This window comes from Nipponia nippon, unplaced genomic scaffold (genome assembly GCF_047370975.1).
Source record: "Nipponia nippon isolate SJK-2023a ecotype South Korea unplaced genomic scaffold, ASM4737097v1 scaffold_26, whole genome shotgun sequence".
NCBI lineage: Eukaryota > Metazoa > Chordata > Aves > Pelecaniformes > Threskiornithidae > Nipponia > Nipponia nippon.
In genome coordinates this window covers 3096829-3116578 of record NW_028262343.1, presented here as the reverse complement: position 1 = coordinate 3116578, position 19750 = coordinate 3096829, and the positions used below count along the sequence as shown (strand labels likewise).

The window sequence follows — 19750 nt, the reverse complement described above, 5'->3', positions numbered from 1 at the left end:
TAGTGGGAAGAAGTAGGACTTACTAAACTCTTACCTGCACTACAGTTAAACACTACTGGCACAGATGAACATGAACTGAACAGAAAATGAGGATGGAGTTTCAACAAAACTGTGTAAACTGTGTAACTAGCCTAACATCTCTGAGCAACCAACACAACTGGGATGGGGAACACCTTATGATGATATTGGTCCCCACATACGGAGGTTTCTGTACCTTGTCAAGTGAAATGAGCTGCTGTTACTAAAAATTTCTTTTCATAGAAACAACACTCTTCCCATTTCTCCCCCTACACATACAAATCAGACAAACTTACACAGACGAGAAGGCTTAAAGATGGAAAGTCTGATAACAGCTACATATAAACAAGGTAATTCAAACTTCTGAACAAATAAAAATATCAGCTTAACAAGCCTAGGACTCTAGAGAATACCTTAATGATAAGATAGTCTCCCTTCAAGAGCTCTCACAGGTGTTTAGGAATAGTTTCTATTTTATAGATACTGTGACTTAGCCTCTGGACTGCTCTCTGAAGCCTCTCCACTGACAACACAGGAGGCCTGGAGAAATTAGCCTCAGTATCTCCTTCCCTCACCCAAATTAATTCTTACCTTCATCTTGGTTGTAGCAGCATCTAGTGTTGTGACTTCATGGTCTTTATGTTCTCCAAAAAGCTTGTCAATAGCAGATATTGGGCATTTGCAGTGGTAACAATATGTGTCTGCTTGCGCTTTCTTCAGTTCTCTTTGTGGGCTCTCAACTTGAGGAATGTTTGTTGCTGATTTTTCAGGATACATCACCACAAAGCCTGAATCTTCAAGCTCAACAGGTGTTCTTTGCTCTGGCTCATCATTATCAAATTCATAACTATCACCAACATGCTCAAAAGAGTCCCTGTCTTCAAATAATAGCTCCTCATGTATGAATTCAGATGATATTACATCTTGCAAAAGTTCTTCTTGCATAATCACATCATAGTCCATTGACTCAGTGAGATTTTCATAAACATCAGGGTGCTGCTCCTCTCTTTGCAAGTCTGGCTTCTCTGTTTGCTGAATGGTAGGGACACATGAAAGATTTTCCTGGGTATACTGATCATCTTCACTGTCTTCAACATGAGTCCTGACATATGGGACATATTTTTCCGTTTGAGGAACTGCTGTTATTTCATGCTGTTCTTCCTGCTTATTACCAGCTTCTTGATAATCCACTAGTTGACTACACTCTTGATGACTTGACTGCTCTGGCAATTCCTCAGTTGTTTCTACAGGTACATTTTCTTCTTCTCTTTGTTTAGTGTTATCACTTCTTGCACCTGAAAGAATTACTTTGCTTCCAAAATGAATGGCATGCATTGGTTTACAAATTGTTGCTTGAATCTCACTATCAACCTGGACTTTCTCTCTCTCCACAACACCCCTTTCTGGGAGAATCTCAGTTCTGACACATGAAACATCACCAGACGCCTGCTTGTGTTTGTCCTCTGAACTCTGAACTGAAATTCCTCCACTAAAAGACTCACCCTCTGGTATCTGATCCTTTTGAGGCCCTATGGCCTTACTTGGAATTTCATCTTTAAGTATGTATTTTTCAAAATATATTCCTGTTCCATCATCTGTGTCTGAATTTCTACTAGGGAAAGACACATTAGAATTACCACTTTCCTCATCAGAAGGAGTCTCATCTTTTGTCTTTTCTCCTACTGCTTCTGCATAGAGGTCCTTGTATAAAAATGACAGAGCAGGTGGCTCCTCTAGAAGCTCTGGATTAACTGCAGCAACAGTGGTAGGGAACAACAGCAATCGTTCTAGCACTCCTTCTTCTGAATTAAAGAGTGAGGTCTCTGGTGACTTCTGTTCATCTTCTACATTTGTAACTTTTTTACTGCTAATGTCAGTTGATTTCTGCAGAGGTAAAGGTTTTGGAGCATCTGCATAGGACTGAATTTTTTTTTCTCCTTTCACAGTACCGTAAAAGACTTCATCCAGATCCTCAAGTAAGGAAAATTCCTCTTCCAAAGTATCTACCTCAGCACTTTCTTTAAAAGATGTGGCTTCTTCCACAGGTTCATTGGGATCTTCTGTCACAGGAAACAATGAACTTGGTCTTTCGAAATGTGGCTTAATTGGGGATTTGTCATCAATCAAGGTATATTTTTCAAAATAATCCATATCGGCCATACCATTATTAGGATACAACACTGCATTATTATTGTTTCCTAGCAACATGGAATTTTCTTGTTGTGTTTCTTCAGTTTCCTCAACATCATCATTTTTGACCAATTCTTTTAGCTCATGGCTTGCAGGCTTTCCCAACACTGAGCTTTCTGAAATTTCTGTGGTTGTTCCAGAAGCTAAGGCTCTATGGCAATCATCAGCTAATTTGCTTTTAAATGAAGGATTTGTTTCCAAGTATTCTAATTTATCATCCGGCATGTGTTTACTTTCTTCTTGATCAACAGAAGAAATATGTGTAGGAGCATGAATATTGAGTATTTCATAACCTTCTGAAATAATATTAAATAGATTTTTTTGTTCAGTAGGTTCTGGAGCATGCTCACTGTATTCTACAGCGCTCACATGTTCCATTTCTTCTTCTTCTCTTCTCAGGTAACATTCAGGCACTTCAGACACTTTTTCTACCTCCAGATGTTGCATTGCTTCCATTTTTGTAGGGTTTCCAATGCTAGTTTTGTCTGGACCTGGATTGTCTCCTCCCAGAGATGGTAAATCATACCCTTGTGCGCTGTGACAAGTTTCTGAGGACATTCTGTGGGAAATTTCACTTGACACTGAATCAGAAACTCTAAACATATCTCCTTTATTCTTTGTAGTACCATGAACTGTGTTCTGTGCAACTTCCAGCTGGGAATTGTTTTGATCCAAAACCAGAAGCTTCATTTGGAGAAAGTTGAATTCCTTGCTTGTCTACTTCTGTAGCTCTTATTGGACTAATTGAGCAAGCTTTCACCTCTTCTGCCAGCCAGCTAGCTAGCCCAAAAGATGGAATATCTGGGTTCTGCTTTTCATCAGAACTAGAGCAAACGGATTTTGTCTCTGCTGAAGAAAAGCTGCTCCATTCACCAGAATAATGCTGAGTTTGGTGTGTCACAGTTTCGTAAACAAGATCTGATGAAACAGCTCCCAGATGCTCTAAGGATGTGTGCTTTTGCTCTGCAAAATATGGTTGCATTTCATGTCTATCCTTTCCTTCAGTATAAATGCCTGAAACTATGTTAGATTGCTTTCCAAGCATGCCTACTACATCGGATAAAGATGATGGAATATTTTGTTTCTCTTCATCATCAGTGAAAGCCACTGATACTGACATTTCAGGTAATGTATGAAAAGGTACAAATGAATCCGATGACACTGCTTTCCAGTCTGCTACAGCAGTCACCTTTGACTCTGTGGTCACCAACCTTTGTACTTTCTGCACATCAGGTTGCATTTCTTGCTTATCCTGATCTGTAGGGAATTTGGGGGGACTTCTTAGCTGCTCTGATGACAAATATTCTGTGTCCAACAAATGATCTTGAGATTCTTGCTCATCTTGGTCTTGTGTGCACGTTCAAGGCATACTCTCCAACTGCACTGTCTTCAAGCTTGCTGGTTTAGGTGAATATAGCTGAATTTTTTGCAATTCTTTTTCATCATGTGGTGGAATTACATGTTTACACTCTGATTGTGCAGACTGGGGAATAAGTAGCTGCATGCTTTGCTTTTCTTGTTCAGCAAGGGACCATGTGGGAACCAAATACTGAGAGACAGGTTTTGAGTAAGGTGGAATTTCTTGCTGACATGTTTCATCAGCTGAATAAAATGGAACTGAAGATTGAGACTCCGGTTTTGAAGGTACAGTTAAATAATCTTGACTTTCTAGATTTTCTGCTTTATCTATAGAATATGATAAATTTAATTGTTCAGATTCTAATTGTGTAGCTGTGTGGAAGTAATGTGGAGTCTGTTCTCTCTCTGTTTCAGGTAAAATTACATGTTCAAACTCTGACTGTGCAGCCACAGGCAAATGTGGATGAACTTTTGTATTCTCTGCTTCTTTTCCTGCAAATAAGTAACCTGACTCAGGCTGGGCAGTTTCTGACTGTTCTGTTTTAGAATGGGTGTAAGATAAATCTAAGTGCTTGGGGGACAGGCTTCCAGTTACAGGTGAAGACTTTGGACTTCCTTCCATTTTTGTTTCAGAAACAGAATGTGAAATACTCAAAGGTACAGACACTGTTTGTTCAGGAAGAGATGAATACAGTTTAATTTTTTGGCTCTCTGCTTCCTCAGTGGAAAAGGATAAATCTTGTTGTTCAGTTTCCAACTGAGCAGTTAGAAATGAAGTAGCCCCAGTGTCTCGCTTCTCTGAACGTCCTGCTCTCAGTGAGGCTGTTTCATGCTTTTCTGCTTTATCAGTAGAACTTGATAAATCTGATTGTTCAAAGTCCAGTTGTGCAGTTTCCTGCTCCTCGATCCTGCCAAAGGTATATGATACAGAAGGTGTTTCTGATAGCTCTGTTTCAACAACAGAGTACTGCAAATTAACACACTGCAGTTCAGGTTGGGCCCCATCCCCCCGCTCCATTTCATCTGCGAAGTATGACATTTCTGGGTGCTCCAGCTGGGCAGCCTGTGGCTGCTCTGCTTTGCCATAGGAGTACAATAAATCTGGTGGGTTTATTCCACGAGTCTCTGCTTTGCCAAGAGAATATGACAAATCTGGATGTTTTGATTTTAGTTGTTCCATTTGCAACTGCTCTGCTTTTCCTGTGGAATATGAAAAATCAGAAGGCATGAACCCTGCTTGTGCAGTTTCCTGTTTTTCTGTTTTGCCAAGTGAATGTGATAAACCTTGTTGCACTAAGTCTAACCATGAAGCTGGTTTCCGCTTTTCTTCACCAAGGAAGTGCAAAAAGCCAGGCTGGGCCATTCCCTTTTCCTCTAGTTTGCCAAAGGACTTGAAAAGCTCTGGCTGTTGCAGTACTATTTGGCCAGGTTGCGAGTGCTCTGATTTGCCAGCTGGATAGGATAAATCCATTTCTTCCACCTCTGGTTGTTCAGTTTCATGGTGCTCTTGTTGGCCAACAGAATATGACAAATCTGGATAGTTTGATTTCTGATGTGTAGCTTCCTCTTCTATTTCTCTAACAGAATAAGATAGCTGTGGATGTCGCAACTCTGGCAATACCATTTTGTGTTCTCTTTTGTCAGAAGAATACAACGAACCTGTATGTTCCAGTTCACCTTGCACAGGTTGTACTTCATCTGTTTTACCAAGGCATATGTTAAATTTTGTTGTCCTAAGCCCATTTGTGTCGTTTCTTGTGACAGTGTTTTGCAAATGGAATATGATAAATTGGGAAGTTCCCGCTCTGGATGTACCATTCCTTGTTGCTCTGTTTTCCCAATGGGATGGGGTATTACAGGCTGCTCTGATTTCCATTGCATGGCCTGCGTCTGCTCTACTTTGCCCCTGGAATATGACAAATCTGGATGCTCAACCTCTGGTTGTGCTGTTCTTTGCTGTTCTGTTTTGCCAGTGAAATGCAGCAAGTCCTGTTGTTCTGCTTCCACTTGAACAGTTTGTGGTTGCACTGTCTTGCCAGGGCAAGATGATAAATCTGGTTGTCCTAACCCAAGTTGTGTGGTTTCTTGTTGCTGTGTTTTATCAGTGGAATATGATAAATCCGAATGCTCCAACTCTTGTTTTGCCATTTCTTGTTGCTCTTTTTTGCCAGAGTTCAGGAATTCCCCTTCCAGTGGGGCTCTATTTGGTTGCTCTGCTGTGCCATGAGAACTTGACAACATCGGCCGTTCCAATTTCAGTTGTACTGTTTCCTCTGGGTGTAATGCATAGCTTCCCCTCTCCTGTTTGAACTCCAGTTGTGCACTTCGTTTTTCTTCACTAACAGAAGAGGACAAATCAGGGTGTAGTACTTTGCGCATGGCATCTGAGATGTCTGGATGTTCAGATTCCAGTGGGGCTGCCCATGATTGCTTTGTTTTGACAAAAGAATGCAACAAATCATGTTCTTTCAACTGTGGCTGTGTTGTTTTATGAGTTTCTGCTGTGCCAACAGAGAATGACAAATCTGCATATTCTGATTTTGTTTGGGAATTTTGCAGTCGTTCTGTTTTCCCCATAGAGCACTGCAGCTCAGGGCGTTCTGCCTGCATTCCTGAACTTTCCCATTGCTCTTCTTTGCCAAGAGATGATGAAAAATCACCTGGCTGTTCCAGCTCTGGTTGAACCTTTTCTTGTTGCTGTGCTGTGCCAGTGGAATGCGACTGTGGCTGTGTTTTATCAATGGAATATGATAAATCAGGATGCTTCGGCTCTGGTTTTGCCATTTCTCTTTGCTCTGCTTTTCCATTATGAGATGATGCAACTGGAAGTCCTAGTTTCTCTTTTGCAGCTTGTGGATACTCTGCTCTGCTGACAGACTGTCCCTCATCAGGGCATCCCAAGGCTGTGTGCTCCATCCCGTCATCAGGGGATGCCAAGTTTGTGTGGCCCAGCTCCAGCTGGGCAGGTGGGAGTTGCTCTGTTTTGTCACGGACATACAACACATCCAGCTGTTCCAACCTCAGCTGGGTTGTTTCCTGCACTTTGTCAAGGGAACATGCTAGACCAGGGTATTCAGGTTTCAGTTGTGCAGTTTGCAGTCCTCCTTCTTTGAAAACAGAATAAGGCAAGTCAGGATGTCCCTGCCCTGGTTCTGCCATTTCTTTTTGTTCTGCTGTACCCACAGAATGGGCCAAATGTGGAATTTCCACATCTGGCTGAACTGTTTTCTGTTCTGCTTTTCCAAAGGGGAAAGTTAAACCTGTTTGCTCTGATTCTTGTCGTACTCTTCGTCATACCTCTGCTTTGTCCAGAGGATGTATCACATCAGCATGTTCTGTCTCTGGTGGGGCCATTTCATCATCTGGCCTGTCAATGGAAAACAATAAATCTGGTTGTTCCAAGTCCTCTTGGGCATATTTTAATTGTTCTGTTTTGCCAGGAGAATATGATAACTTTTCTTGCTCTAACTGCTGGTTTGTGGTTTGCTGATGCTTTTCTCTGTCAACAGAAATTTTTCTGTGTTTCTGATCCAACAGTACTACTTCTTGTTGGTTTGTCTCATCAGTGGAATCTGACAAATCAGGATGTTTCACTTCCCATGGTGCGATTTCCAGCTCATCTGCTTTGCCAAGGGAATATGTCAAATCTGGATATTTTGACTCTATTTGTGCAGTTGCTTGAGAAACTCTTTTTCTGGCCACTTTAGGCAATTTTTGATGTTTTGGTTCAAACTCTTGAGTTGCTTGTTCTTTGGCTTTACCAAAGAAAAATGATAAATCTGGATATTTTGAATCCAATTGTGAAGTTTCTTGCTGGTTTTTTTGGCCATCAGAACATGACAAATTTGGGATTCCACTTCCATACTTTCATCTTGTGCTCCTTCACCCAAGGTTCCTGGTGAATCCAAATGTTCTGATTCTTGTGTTTCTCCCATGGAGTATGACAGCTCTGGGTGTTCTGACTCCTGCTCTACAGTGTCGCCTGGTTTTGCTTCACCACTGTCACATGAAAAAATCTGGACGTTCCATCACCAGTGGTGCAGTTTCCTGTTGCTTCAAACTAAATGGTAAGGATGGATGTTCCAATTTTTCTTGTTGTTCAGCTTCCTGAAAGGAATATGACAAATATGGATATTCTGAACTCATTTCCAGTGGAGCTTCTTTTCCACTAGAAGAAGATGGCAAAAATGTTTGCTCCAGCTCTGAATGTACTATTTCTTGTTGCTCTGTTTTGCCAGTAAAATATGAAAGAAATGGTTGCTCTGATTTGTGTTGTGTCATTTTCTCCTGCACTTCTGTACTTACATAAAATGTCTGTTCTGAATATGCTGGCTCCATTTGCATTTCTTCTTGTATTTGTTCACTGAAAGAATATGGCAAAGACAGATGCACTAACTCTGGTTGAGCTGTTTCTTGCTGTGCCAAATTCATTTGGTCTATGTCCTGTGGCTCTTCTTTCCCCCAGATTTCTGACAAATCTGAATACTCCAGTTCCATTTGCATAGCTTTTTGTTGGGCTGTTTCCTGCTGTTCCAGCTCTCTTTGTACTATATCTTGTTCCATTCTGCCAAAGTCTTTTTGTACAGCTTCTTGTGCTGTTTCTCCATGGGAATATGTTGAATCTGCTTGTTCCAACTTTGGTTGCAATATTTCCTGTTGTTCAGTTTTGCCAGTGGAATACGATGTATCCAGCTGTTCTACCCTTATCTGTGAGTTTTTATATTGCTGTTCTTTTCCAGTAGAATATGACAAAACTGGATGCTCTGACTGCAGTTGAGTAATTTCTCCTTGCACTCTCTTGGCATGGGAATACAGCTTACCTCCAGGTTGTGAATCCTGCTGTACAGGCTGTGGCTGTTCTCCTTTGTCACTAAAATATGACATAATAGAATTCTCCAAATCTACTTGTGCCAATTCTTGCTGCTTTGTTTTATTCATGGGATATGGTAAATCTGAATGTGCTGTTTTCAGATACCCAGTTTGCTGTGTCTCAGCTCTTCCAGTGGAATCAGATATATCTGGATGTACCAATTGGAGTTCTGTAGTGTTTTCTTTCTCTGCTTCTTCCATCAAACACAATAAATCTGAAGGTTCCAACGCAAGCTGTGCTGTTTCTTCTTGCTCTGCTTCTTCAGGGGAATAAGACTCTGGCTGTTCCAGTTCAAAAGGAACGGATTTTTCTTTTTCTGTTTCTTCCCTGGAAAATAAAAACTCCTGATGTTCTGTTTCCAGCTGTGCATTTTCTGATTCCTCTGTTTCTTCCCTGGAAAAAGAAAAGTCTGGATGCTCCATCTCCAGCTGTGCACTCTCTGATTCCACCATTTCTTCTTTGGAATATGAGAAATCTGGATGCTCCATCTCCAGTTGTGCACTCTCCAATTCTTCTATTTCTTCCCTGGAAAAAGGAAAGTCTGGATGCTCCATCTCCAGCTGTGCACTCTCTGATTCCACCATTTCTTCTCTGGAATATGAGAAATCTGGATGCTCCGTCTTCAGTTGTACACTTTCTGATTCTCCAATTTCTTTGCTGGAATATGAGAAATCTGGATGTTCTATCTCCAGTTGTGCACTCTCAGATTCCTCCATTTCTTCCCTGGAAAAAGAAAAGTCTGGATGCTCCATCTCCAGCTGTGCACTCTCCAATTCTTCTGTTTCTTCCATGGAATATGAGAAATCTGGCTGCTTTGTCTCCAATTGGGCACTTTCCAATTCTTCTGTTTCTTTCGTGGAAAAAAGCAATTCAGGATATTCTGTCTCCAGTTGGGCACTCTCCAATTCCTCTGTTTCTTCTCTGGAGTATGAGAAATCTGGATGCTCCATCTCCATTTGCGTACTCTTGTACACAAAAACTTGCTTGTTTTTTTCAGTGGAAAAATCAGGGTGATCCAAATCTACTGCTTTATTTACAGTTGAAGTTTTCTGAGTTTCTTGTGTTTCTGTGCAAATAGGATATGAAATGCCAAAATATTTAGAATCTATCTTTTCAGGAATAGGTGAATTTAGTTTAATTCCTTGCTCCTCTGTTTCCTGAAGGGAGGAGGAAAAGTCTCGTTCGGAATCTGTTTGCTTCTCTAAGTGAACATTTTGTGTTTCTGGTGGTGGGGTCTTTTGACTCTCTTTTTTTTTAGCAGAATGCAATAGACCTGAATGCTCGGTTTCTGACCATGCTGTTGTTGATGAGCGACACTCAGTTTCTTGCTTCGCTGTTTCATATACAGAATGTGGTAAAAGCACATGTTCAGACTCAGATTGTGCAGTTTCTGATGACTGAGGAATAATATTCTCCTGTCTTTTTTCAGATAGAGTGGAATATTTGGATTTAGCTGATGGAGCACTAGGTAAGTAAGACTGAACTGCTGACTTCTGTGCTTCCCTCTCAGGATGTTCTGACATGGATGCAGTAGGCAAAATAGGTTGGGTACTTTGTCTATCTAATTCATTAACAAAATCTGCTGAAACAGACTGTGGTGCAGAATTGGGCTGAATTTCCTGCTCCATCAGTTCATCCAGAGGATCTGATGCTGTCAGCAGGGATTGGTCTGGTTTCTTGTTTGCAGTTTCAGCTGAAGGAAGCAGCACTTGTTTCTCTGATTTATCATCAGACTCTAATGAAACGGATGTTGATTGCTCTGTTATTGCCATTTTGGCCACAGGTGAATAACTTTGCTGCTTCCTGGCTTCTTCAGGAGGGCAGGACTAGTGTTTCAGGGGCTGGCCCAGTCCCTCCAAAAATTGAGTTGAACAGCTGGATTCTAGCTTGTACTGGTCCTCCAAGGATCAGCCCTACTTTTCTCAGTCTGCTTTCTCTAAATATTGATATTATTGTAGCACGTTTTACTGGCTCTTCTGCAATGGTCTCTAGATCTTCTTCGTCGTCCAACATTTCCTCATCTGTATCTTGTGCTTCCATTTGTTCAACGTTTAACACTGAGCCCTGCACCTCTCCTAGAACAGTTCTTGGTTCTTGCCTCTGCATTCCAGAAGAGTCACGTTTTTTTATTGCCCTGGCCTCCCTTCAGATTTGTAGGCATTGGCACCCTATTTGAAGATTTACGCTTCCTTTTCTGAACAATCTTACCTTTATCCATATTAAAGATAAATTTTCCTGGAGGAGAACCTACTGGTGAACTTTCCATACTATAAAGACCAGAAGTTGTACTAGTTTCTGATGCCCAGGGAGTAGAACATCTGCTTGAGCTGGTTTCCCAGGTTATCCCACTATCTTCACTTTGAACTGTTACCATAGAAAAGGAAGGGTTAGTCATGATGTACTGCAGCTTGGGTTTCACATCTTCATTTTGGATAAGATCTTTTAAACTAAAAAAAAAAAAAAAAAGAAAGAAAAATCCATAAAATCACACAACAAATCAAATTATTGCAGTGAAATCTAAATTTTTGCATTAAAGCAAAAATACTTTTCAAAGTTCTAAAAATACTGCATGTGCATAAATTTTGAGACACAAGCATAAGCAAAGTCATATTTCATCTGACAAATGTATTTTAGATAAATTTTTGTAAAGCTGCATGTTGCAAGATTAGTTCAATGAAGGCTTCAGTAGAACAGAGCTAGTGAAGAAGTGGTGAAGTCTCTGTCACTCTCATGGAAGGATGCAAACCTATGGCCACACAATGTCCAACTTCCACTGAACAGAGGGAAGGGTCACTTTCTAGGTGATTAGGATAAGGCAAAATTGAAGAAATCTGGCTCCTGACCATGGCATCAGAGAAGCAGAATCTGGCTGACCACCTGCCACAGGCTGAGACCCAGCACCACGTGGGTGCCAGAGACGCCTGCAGGTTGCAGAGGTGGGGGGACACCCCTGAAGAGCAGTCGACACCGCTCCGGAGGGTGCCGAGCATGTGGCAGAAGGCAGAGGTCTTTGAAGGAGTGTGACGGATGCACTCCTCCTGTTTGAACTAACTGAATTTTGGTCCAAGCAGATGCTCAGCAAGTAGGCCTAACCAAAGTTAATCCTACTGTGTGAGGCTGTCAGCAAGAACCCAGCACCAAACAAAAAAAAATGGTTTGGCTGGAGACTGGGCTGATAAGCAGTCGAAACTGCATGAACACAGCAGAAAATCTGACTACGAATCAACCACTTTACGCTATAAATATCTGCAGCCATCAGGGTCCATTGAGCTCTCCCTCCATAGCAGCTGGCTGTGCAGCGGTGATCTTCCCTTGAGTAGGGATGCCTCTCAAGGTTACCCCTTGAGGCTGAGAGATCCCTTACCTGACACCCGGCATCGATGGTTTGGTAAGTGACATTTTTTGCATGCATGTAACATTTAAGATACGTATAGTAAGCTTATGCAATAATCTTTGTATACCATACTAACTTTAAGTGTAGTAAATAGTATTGACTGCCAATCCATCTGTACTTATTAAATACTTTACCTACCTAAATTTATTGATTAGAACCCAATAAACTAACTACTAGATCAGATCTGAGTGATCTCTGACTCTTCTCCTGCGACAAGGAGAAGAGGAAATCCTGAGAGGGCCATAATCTCTCCATCAAGCAAAAACTCTCCTAACCGTAACATTTTTGTAAAGGGCATTCAGCAAAACTGCTCAGTACCTATTGGAAACAAAAAGGTAATTCTGATACTAGCAGTGCTGGCCTTTTCCATGAATTTGCTCTCCAGAGCACAGCACAGCACAAGAAGGGCTGCACCGGGCTGGCCCACACTGAGGTCCATGCAGACTGATGCATGGACCATCTCACCTCTGATGTGCTCGGTGCTAACTGAAGACTGAAGTCATCCTGTGGGACAACAGCCTGACCAGGCAGTGGTGGGATAATGTGATATCGAAGCCCAGTGATGGGACTTAGAGCCAGTTGTGGTGACTGGGCTGGACTGGAGACTGTGCCCAGCAGGACAGCTTGGACTAAATCCCACAATTCAGTGCGAGACTGACAGTGCAATATTAAATAATCACGTCTTAGCCAAAAACCCCAAACACGCAGCCTCCAAACAAAAAACAAAACCCCAGCATTTCCAGCTGTTTATCTGTACTACAGACTAGGCGTAGTACTCTCTAGCAAGACTAGCTCTATAAGGTAAGATTTACAGGTCAGCAGAAAAGACAAAGCAAACAAATCTATACCAACCTTGCTGCTAGCTTTTCCTTTGCCAGTTGGCTTGGCATTAGGTTGACTTGGGCATAGCAAAAAAATAAAATAAAAAAATCAATAGCATTAGTACTGAGGAAGCTTTCAGGGCTTATTTGAGTCCACAATAACAGATGCCTAATTTTTTTTTTTTTTTTTAACATTTTTCAACTTCTCAATAGCCCTCATATTTTTTTACCTATTTTTCTGCACTACCTGGTGTTAAATAAAACCCCTTGCAGAACAGAGCAGCACTCCCACTTCAGCTGATATTAGTGAATAAGAATGGGCTGCCCTGGCCCCGCCTATGCAAAAAGCTTGAATTATTCACGTCATTGTCTCATATCCAAAGTTGCAGTCACAGTCCATATTTCTCTACAGTGCAATGAGCTGGTGCTTTATATTTTTAAGGCCAGAATGAAAGACACAGAAATCAGGCATTTTCTCCCAATATACTTCCAAATGCTGCCCTAGTTTTGTATACAATTTGTACACTGCACAGTAGTAGCTGAAAGACCCCTCTCTAGTCAGAGGAAGTGTCTGCCATTGCAAAAAGACGTTCGTAATGTTTCGGCTCCATAAATGCAGGTATGAAACCACTGACATTCGGGGACAAAAGCCAGTGCTGCCTTGTTTTCTGGCTCAAACCTTTTATAATTCTTGAAGACACTGACAACCTTTTTGTGCTTCCTGTCATAATAGCTCAAAAACCAGATTTTATCGCCTCCTTCTGCTTCTCACAGTCCTCTGCTTCTCACTACGACTTCCATTCTGCATCTGCTGGGATTTCAGGTTTCTAGTCCAGCCCAGCAGGCTGGGCACACATTCACTTACGTATCTTACCAGGGAAGAGTTTTCACCTCCGCAGCTGCTGGAGCAGTCGTGTTCAGACATGCTGAGTACTGTACTACACCACCATCATTGCAGAGAAGCATAGCCAGCCCATCAGCTTTCTAAAATCCTCCAGACCCTCCCTTCATCCTCTTCACATCAGACCTTGGTATCAACTCCTGGTATCAACAAAATTTGCTGTTGTTTGCTGCATGACACCTTGCAAGCTGAAAACAACCCAGACTGAGATGTCAAGCTGTGGCAATAGCCTGCACTGAAAAGATCTCTCATCCCCTAAAGGCTCCTACCTGAACCCTGCAGACACAGGGCAGGGGGGTAAAAAAATTGGTATTGGCCAACTTGCCTTCCCAGTTGAAGGAAATATTTTCTTTTTCTGTGTTTGTGTTTTTGTTCTGTACATTCCTGTAGTTTTTGCCTTTACCATGCTGCTCCTTTTCCCCTACAGTGACCAGTATGCTCAGCAAGGTCTCTGCCTATTGCTCTGCATTTCCTAGGGCTATAGTTCATCCATCTCCTTCTTCAGGGTAAGAGAATTAGGAGCTACAGAAACCCACTAATTTAAACCTAGCCTTTCACTTGTTAACCTGCTGATAACTTCCTTCAGTGTTAATGATGCCCCTTCTGGCAACACAGTGGCTCATGCATCTGTCCAAATTCAAATGAATAATTATCTAAAAGCAATAAGACAGCTACTCGCTTTCTGCTACAAAACTGATTTTTATTAAGAGTTGCTGGGAGCCAGGAGTTGGGCCAGTCTCAGACATTTTGTTCCATCCCTGATGCTTGCAAATGCCTGAGAAGTGATACAACCCACTGTGGTGCTGGTCTCTTTTCCAGACGTCAGGTCGTGGCATGGCCCAGTGGCGTTTCCGGTTGCAGCTTCAGGTGCTGCTTGAGAAACCGCAGCACCTTCGTGCCCCAGAGGTCTGCATTGCTCTTGCATTTTGGATTCTCTACCATACAGGTTGTGGAAGGAGCACAGGTATTGAACAAACACTTTGGTCTGGGTGGGAGACTTCCTTTTACACAGCGATTTAATCACTTTGTTGAGACCTAATAGGGAACTTCTCAAAGTCCAAGTGTTATTTCAAATCCAAACTGCAATCTAGAGCTTTATCAAGGACTCAGTTAATATTCTATAAAAGGCTGAAGAGAAACAAAACAAGAAGGGTGAAAAGCCAATCGATTTAACCTTCCTCCACACCCTTTGACAGAAAACAAAAGCCACAGGAAGGCTTTTCATAGGCTTCATTTATACTCATAGTGCAAAACTTCTCCAGTACCTGCAATACAGATTTTCATTTGGCCTCTTTGCCAAAAATTAACTGAAAATTATTTTGTGCTTAAATATCAGTCCTTCAGAAACAGTCATGCCCTAAGGTACGTACTTTGACTCGCTTTGTCCTCAGCCAGCACCCACAACTTGAAAACACGGAGTGAAGTATTTTTCTCGGTTGCGGCGGCCACCGGCAGGGGCCAGGAGGCATGGTAGCGTCCCCAGCTGAGCCGCTCCCCACTGCAACGCCCCCGCCTCGATGCTTCGCCCCATTCGGCTGCTCCCGGCGCCCTGTAACTCGAGCCTCCGCCCCGCGGCGCTCGAAATGGCTCGTGCAGGGTGCTGGAAAGCCTCTGCTTCCCGCCGCTCTAGCCTTCCCCGCGCACACGCGCCTGCAGCCGGCGGTGGACAAACGGCCCTGTCAGCCCCTTCCACACCGGCCCAAGTCAGGCGCTGCCTGATTAGGAAACTAAAAATCACGCACCCTTTCCCCACGTCTTTCTTACTTTGCTTTGGGGAGGGTATGCCAAACTTTTTCTTGGGAAGACAAATCCCCAGTGCTCCCCTTTCCACCCCCTTCTCTCCCACCATCCCATTTGCTATCATTCAACTCCTTCACTCTCCTGGATAATGCAGCATTCCCTGGGTGGCAGGCAGCCTCCTTCTCCACTTTGCTTCCCCTTTCATCCATTTCACCACTCATCCTAAGCTAGACTTGGCTCTAAAGCTTCCACATCTCTAATCTTCTCGTGGGAGGACCTCTTCATTAAAAAAAAAAAAAAAAAAAAATCCAGAACTCCAGGACTTTCTCCCCATTTACTGCTCTTAGGTCATCACTAAATGAATAGATAAAAACAGCTCCATACTCATTCCAGGCAAACCAGCTACATGGAAACACATATAAATCGGCTGCAGAGCCATTTTTAGGTAAGCCCTGCATATAGACACATTCTGAGACCCTCCCACTGCAAAAGGAAATCAGCCAGGAATAGTCTGAGAGACAGAACCGTATAACAGCAGCTCACGTGTCACGTAGTTGTTAGAGACTCAGATATTCCAGCAGGTACATAAACCAGTTAACCAGTAAACTATCTTCCTATAGCTAGACTTTAATCTCTCAGTTATCACAAAAATTAAAACCTATTAACTTCATACTCATGTTTGCCTTAAAATACACAATATGTGCTTTTAAAATATTTTCCCTGTTTAGATGATTAATTCTACGTGGACCTAGAAACAAAAGACAGCTGCCACAATCTGTCAATCTCAGATAGTAAAATGCCCAAAGGCAAGAAAATATTGCATGAACTCTCTGAAGATCAGTGGGTTATTTGTGCTGACAAGGGCATGATGTCTTATGCCATCTTTATAATAGGTTCCGATGCCTCATGTTAGTCTCATTACTTGCATAAAAACCTGTGTTAGGAAACCAAATTATTTAAAGATTACATTAAAAAGAGTAATAAAGATGTGAAACCTGAACTTTACTTTTTATGTGCATGCATCATAATTTTGGGGCAAGTCATAAACTCTGCCGAAGCTTTTGGGATTTTATTGAACACACTGAGGATACTTATGAATTAAGTGGCACATCCCCTATAGGAAAGCAGTTCCCATTGGGCAGGCACTATTTTCTGTTAGTCCTCAGAAGCGCTGTCAGTAACATGAGGGGGCCTGAGAGCTGATGGGAAGAAAACAAACCTAACCCTGACATGCCACCGGAGCCCTGTATGCAGGTGCCCGCTCATGCTTGGTGGGGAAGAGCAGGTTGCAGATGCCAGGCTGCTCAGCTGCATGGTGAAAACTGCGGCAAAAGCCACGCCAGGCTCCATGGCTGCTACAAGAGGGACTGGTGTGGAAGTGGAACAGGTCAGTCAGGGCTCAGGGGGGTAGCGTGAAGGGAGTAGGGTCCCGGGGGAACACCAGGACTCTTCTGCTTCTGTCGCATGAGTGCTTGCTGACCTTGGGCCAGCCATCTTGCTGCCTAACTCTTTTATAAAATAGGAATGAGGATATTTAGCATGCTTGAAAGATGGAAATAGAAGGAGCTCCCACTGACTGCAACGTTGCACAACCAGGTGCTGTTCAACTGCATGCAGAGGAGGAAGAAGAAAGCAGCAGAGAGCTTGGGGTTGTTAAAAATAAATCAATGACAGCAGAGTCCAGGACAGGCTGTCTTCAGCTAAGTTTGCATATTGGTTACATCTCCTCTAAGCTACATTTTCAAAGCACAAAAAAATTCTGTTCTGCAACAGGGGCTTGAAAACCTGTTTGTCAACAAATAATTAGCTTACAGACTGAGTAAGTATGTCTCAGGGGCTCAGCCCAGCTGTTCTTGCTTAGCCAGCACCTCTCAGGAGTTCTGCCCAGGCACTAAGCACAGGAGAAGGCCTTAAGCTCAACAACCACACTGACATTTGCAACAACAAAATTTAAGCTGTTAAAGAGTCAGTTTTATTTAACTTTACTAAGCTATTTCTGAGCACTCAGTGCAGTTACCATACCTGTGCCAAACCCAAAATTTTACATCTCCATTAGCCTAATTAAACTAATCAAATGGAGTTAAACATACTCAGTTACCACTGAGCACAGCTGTTAAAAGCTTCTCTGTTAGACTTTGACCTCTCTTATTAGTAAGATGGTTAAGGATAGAGATAGACTCTGCAATTCTTAATATAACTGAGAGCTAAAGGGAATGATTGCTGTGATTTAATTAAATGGTGAGATGCAATGCCCAAGTTTGCATTGCGGAGGCTGCCAGCCAGAAGCAAGATCAGCTGCAGGGAGCTACTAAAAGGCACCTGTGGAGAAGCCATCCTCCCAGCACAAGCAGTAAATAACTGCGAGGCTACATGTATTTCCCTCCCTTTAAGGGAAAAGTTAGCCATTCCCACTTATGTTTTACAATTTGAGTTTTATTATTAGCCATTGCGTTACTAGCAGATTGCATTAAAAAATATCCAGTCAGTTGTGTTTTAGCTGTCTGCAGTGAGTAGCTCCACTCCACTGACTTCAGCTTGTTTTCTTGTAGGATTGCAGCTACATCCATGCACAAGTAACATTTATAGTCACATAACCCCTCTCTCTGCCAGTATGGGACTGGAGAATCAACATCTGCCTCAGGAGAAAAGCAGCGTTACACACCGGGGGTGTCCTCCTACTTCTTTGGAAAACTAGCTCTCCATTTCCACTGCAAGGAGGTTTTTCTACAGTCCTGGGCTACGTTTCCATTTGAATTTCATTCCCACAGCACTCAGGGTGGGTTAGGCTGCAGAGTCCCCTCACCTCTGTTCTGCCATCTTACCGTCTTCCAGTGACCATCAGCAAAGTTAGAAAGTGCTTTGAACTGTGATATACTTGGAGAGGTTTGTAAACACAGGATGGCTCCACAGCACTTAGGTTTTAGGAACTGTATGACCCAAATTTCTTAAAAACGTGGTTTCTGAAAATACCTTAAATTGTCAACATTAATGTTTTTGGTTCTTCCTACAGTATCCACCCAAAACTGATAGGCCTTACTCAAGACAAGGAAGAAATCTTGCGACCCAATATGTGCAGGTGGACTCTCAGGCCTCATGGTCTCTTTTTGAAACCAACAGCGTTGGCATGGTCAGAGGAGTCTGTAAACGTGGATCGAATTGCAGATGCCTCCACATCCTGCACAGGACCAGTGCCACGCACTGGGTGCTGGGCCGCTGTCTCTCTTGTTATTTTCCTGACAGTAGGAATGCAATATTAGGACAACAGTTATTAAGAAAAAAAATCAAAGTGATAAAATATTCCTCATTCCACCCAAAAAATCAGCTACACAAATCCTGACCAGCGGTGGTGAGTGCGTGGAACAAGTTTTTCCTTTTTGGGGAAGAAGAGAATGAAGAGGGAGGGATAAGTGGAAAGGAAGAAAGGGCAGTAAAAAGGAACAAATTTCAGTGCGCCATTATATTCTTTGACCATTTTCTCCCTGACAGGTAAATCTGCAGAGCATTTAAGATCGATATGTGACAAAGAGTCAGCCAGAAAGGGAGGAGCAGAGGGAGATGCCACTTGAGCTGGCATGCCAGAGGATCTTTAAATAGAAAAGCTTTCAGGGAACTCAGGGCAGATGCTTAATGCACAAAACTTAATTACAACCATACCCATCCAAAACACACACACACACGCACACGCACACCTCACCTTCCCACACTTTTTATCTGTGGCAACCGGGGAAGGGAAGGGAGGAAAATGCACTAAACCCAGTGCTGGGCCCCAATCCTAGCATCCCCCCCGGGGCTGGTGCTTTGAGAGGAAGGTGCCAGCTTCCCTTGAGGCTGTGGGTCCCTGGGGGAGGCAGTACCTGTTAGTCAGCTCCTCCGCTTCCTCTGGGTCCACAGCCTCCTCCTCTTCTTCATCCTCTATGAAGGACAAGGTCTCAGATGCCCTGTCACGCTCAGTGCTGTGGTACCCCTCCATGCCCTTCCCAGCTCAGGCTGTCGCTGGTGATTTTTACCCCCAACCCTGTCCTCCCCAGGGTTGCCTGAAGCAACTGTCATCCCCAGCAGCTCTTACTTCTGACTCAGGGCAGTCTTTAAATAGAAGGCAGTGAAGTTACAGCACTGAGTCACTGCCAGTCCTACCCTGGGTCCAAGGGTGCCAGGACACATGGCAAAACCTGACAGCCATCTATCTGTGCTGCTCGGGCCCTTTGCCTGCCCATTGCTGCTGCAGAGGTATTTTTACAACAAAGACAGCGGAGCAGGGCAGGGAAGAAGGAGCTGGGGCCCTGGCGGACCTTCCCAAACTGGCTCTAATGAATTCGGGGTGGACAGCACACATGAAGCAGAAGGAGAGCTTTCTTGTGCCCCCACAAAAAGGTGCATTTAGCATGTTCAAAAGCAAGTTCCAACCCTGAGCCCACTGGGAGACTCAGAGTGCCTCAAGGCAAGACTTCTTTGAGCGA

At 43.1% G+C, this 19750-nt stretch overlaps 1 protein-coding gene across 1 annotated transcript in view; it reads right to left on the bottom strand.

The window, feature by feature from the left end:
* Positions 1-19263, bottom strand: part of LOC104016004 (uncharacterized) — a 52940-nt gene extending 33677 nt beyond the window's left edge. The window contains 8 exon segments of the mRNA XM_087762495.1: positions 610-2845; positions 2847-4851; positions 5736-7376; positions 7409-7580; positions 7582-10257; positions 10259-10564; positions 10566-10884; positions 19148-19263. Of these exon segments, the coding sequence (XP_087618621.1) occupies positions 610-2845; positions 2847-4851; positions 5736-7376; positions 7409-7580; positions 7582-10257; positions 10259-10564; positions 10566-10884; positions 19148-19263 (9471 nt within the window).
* Between the last annotated feature and the right edge of the window lie 487 nt (positions 19264-19750).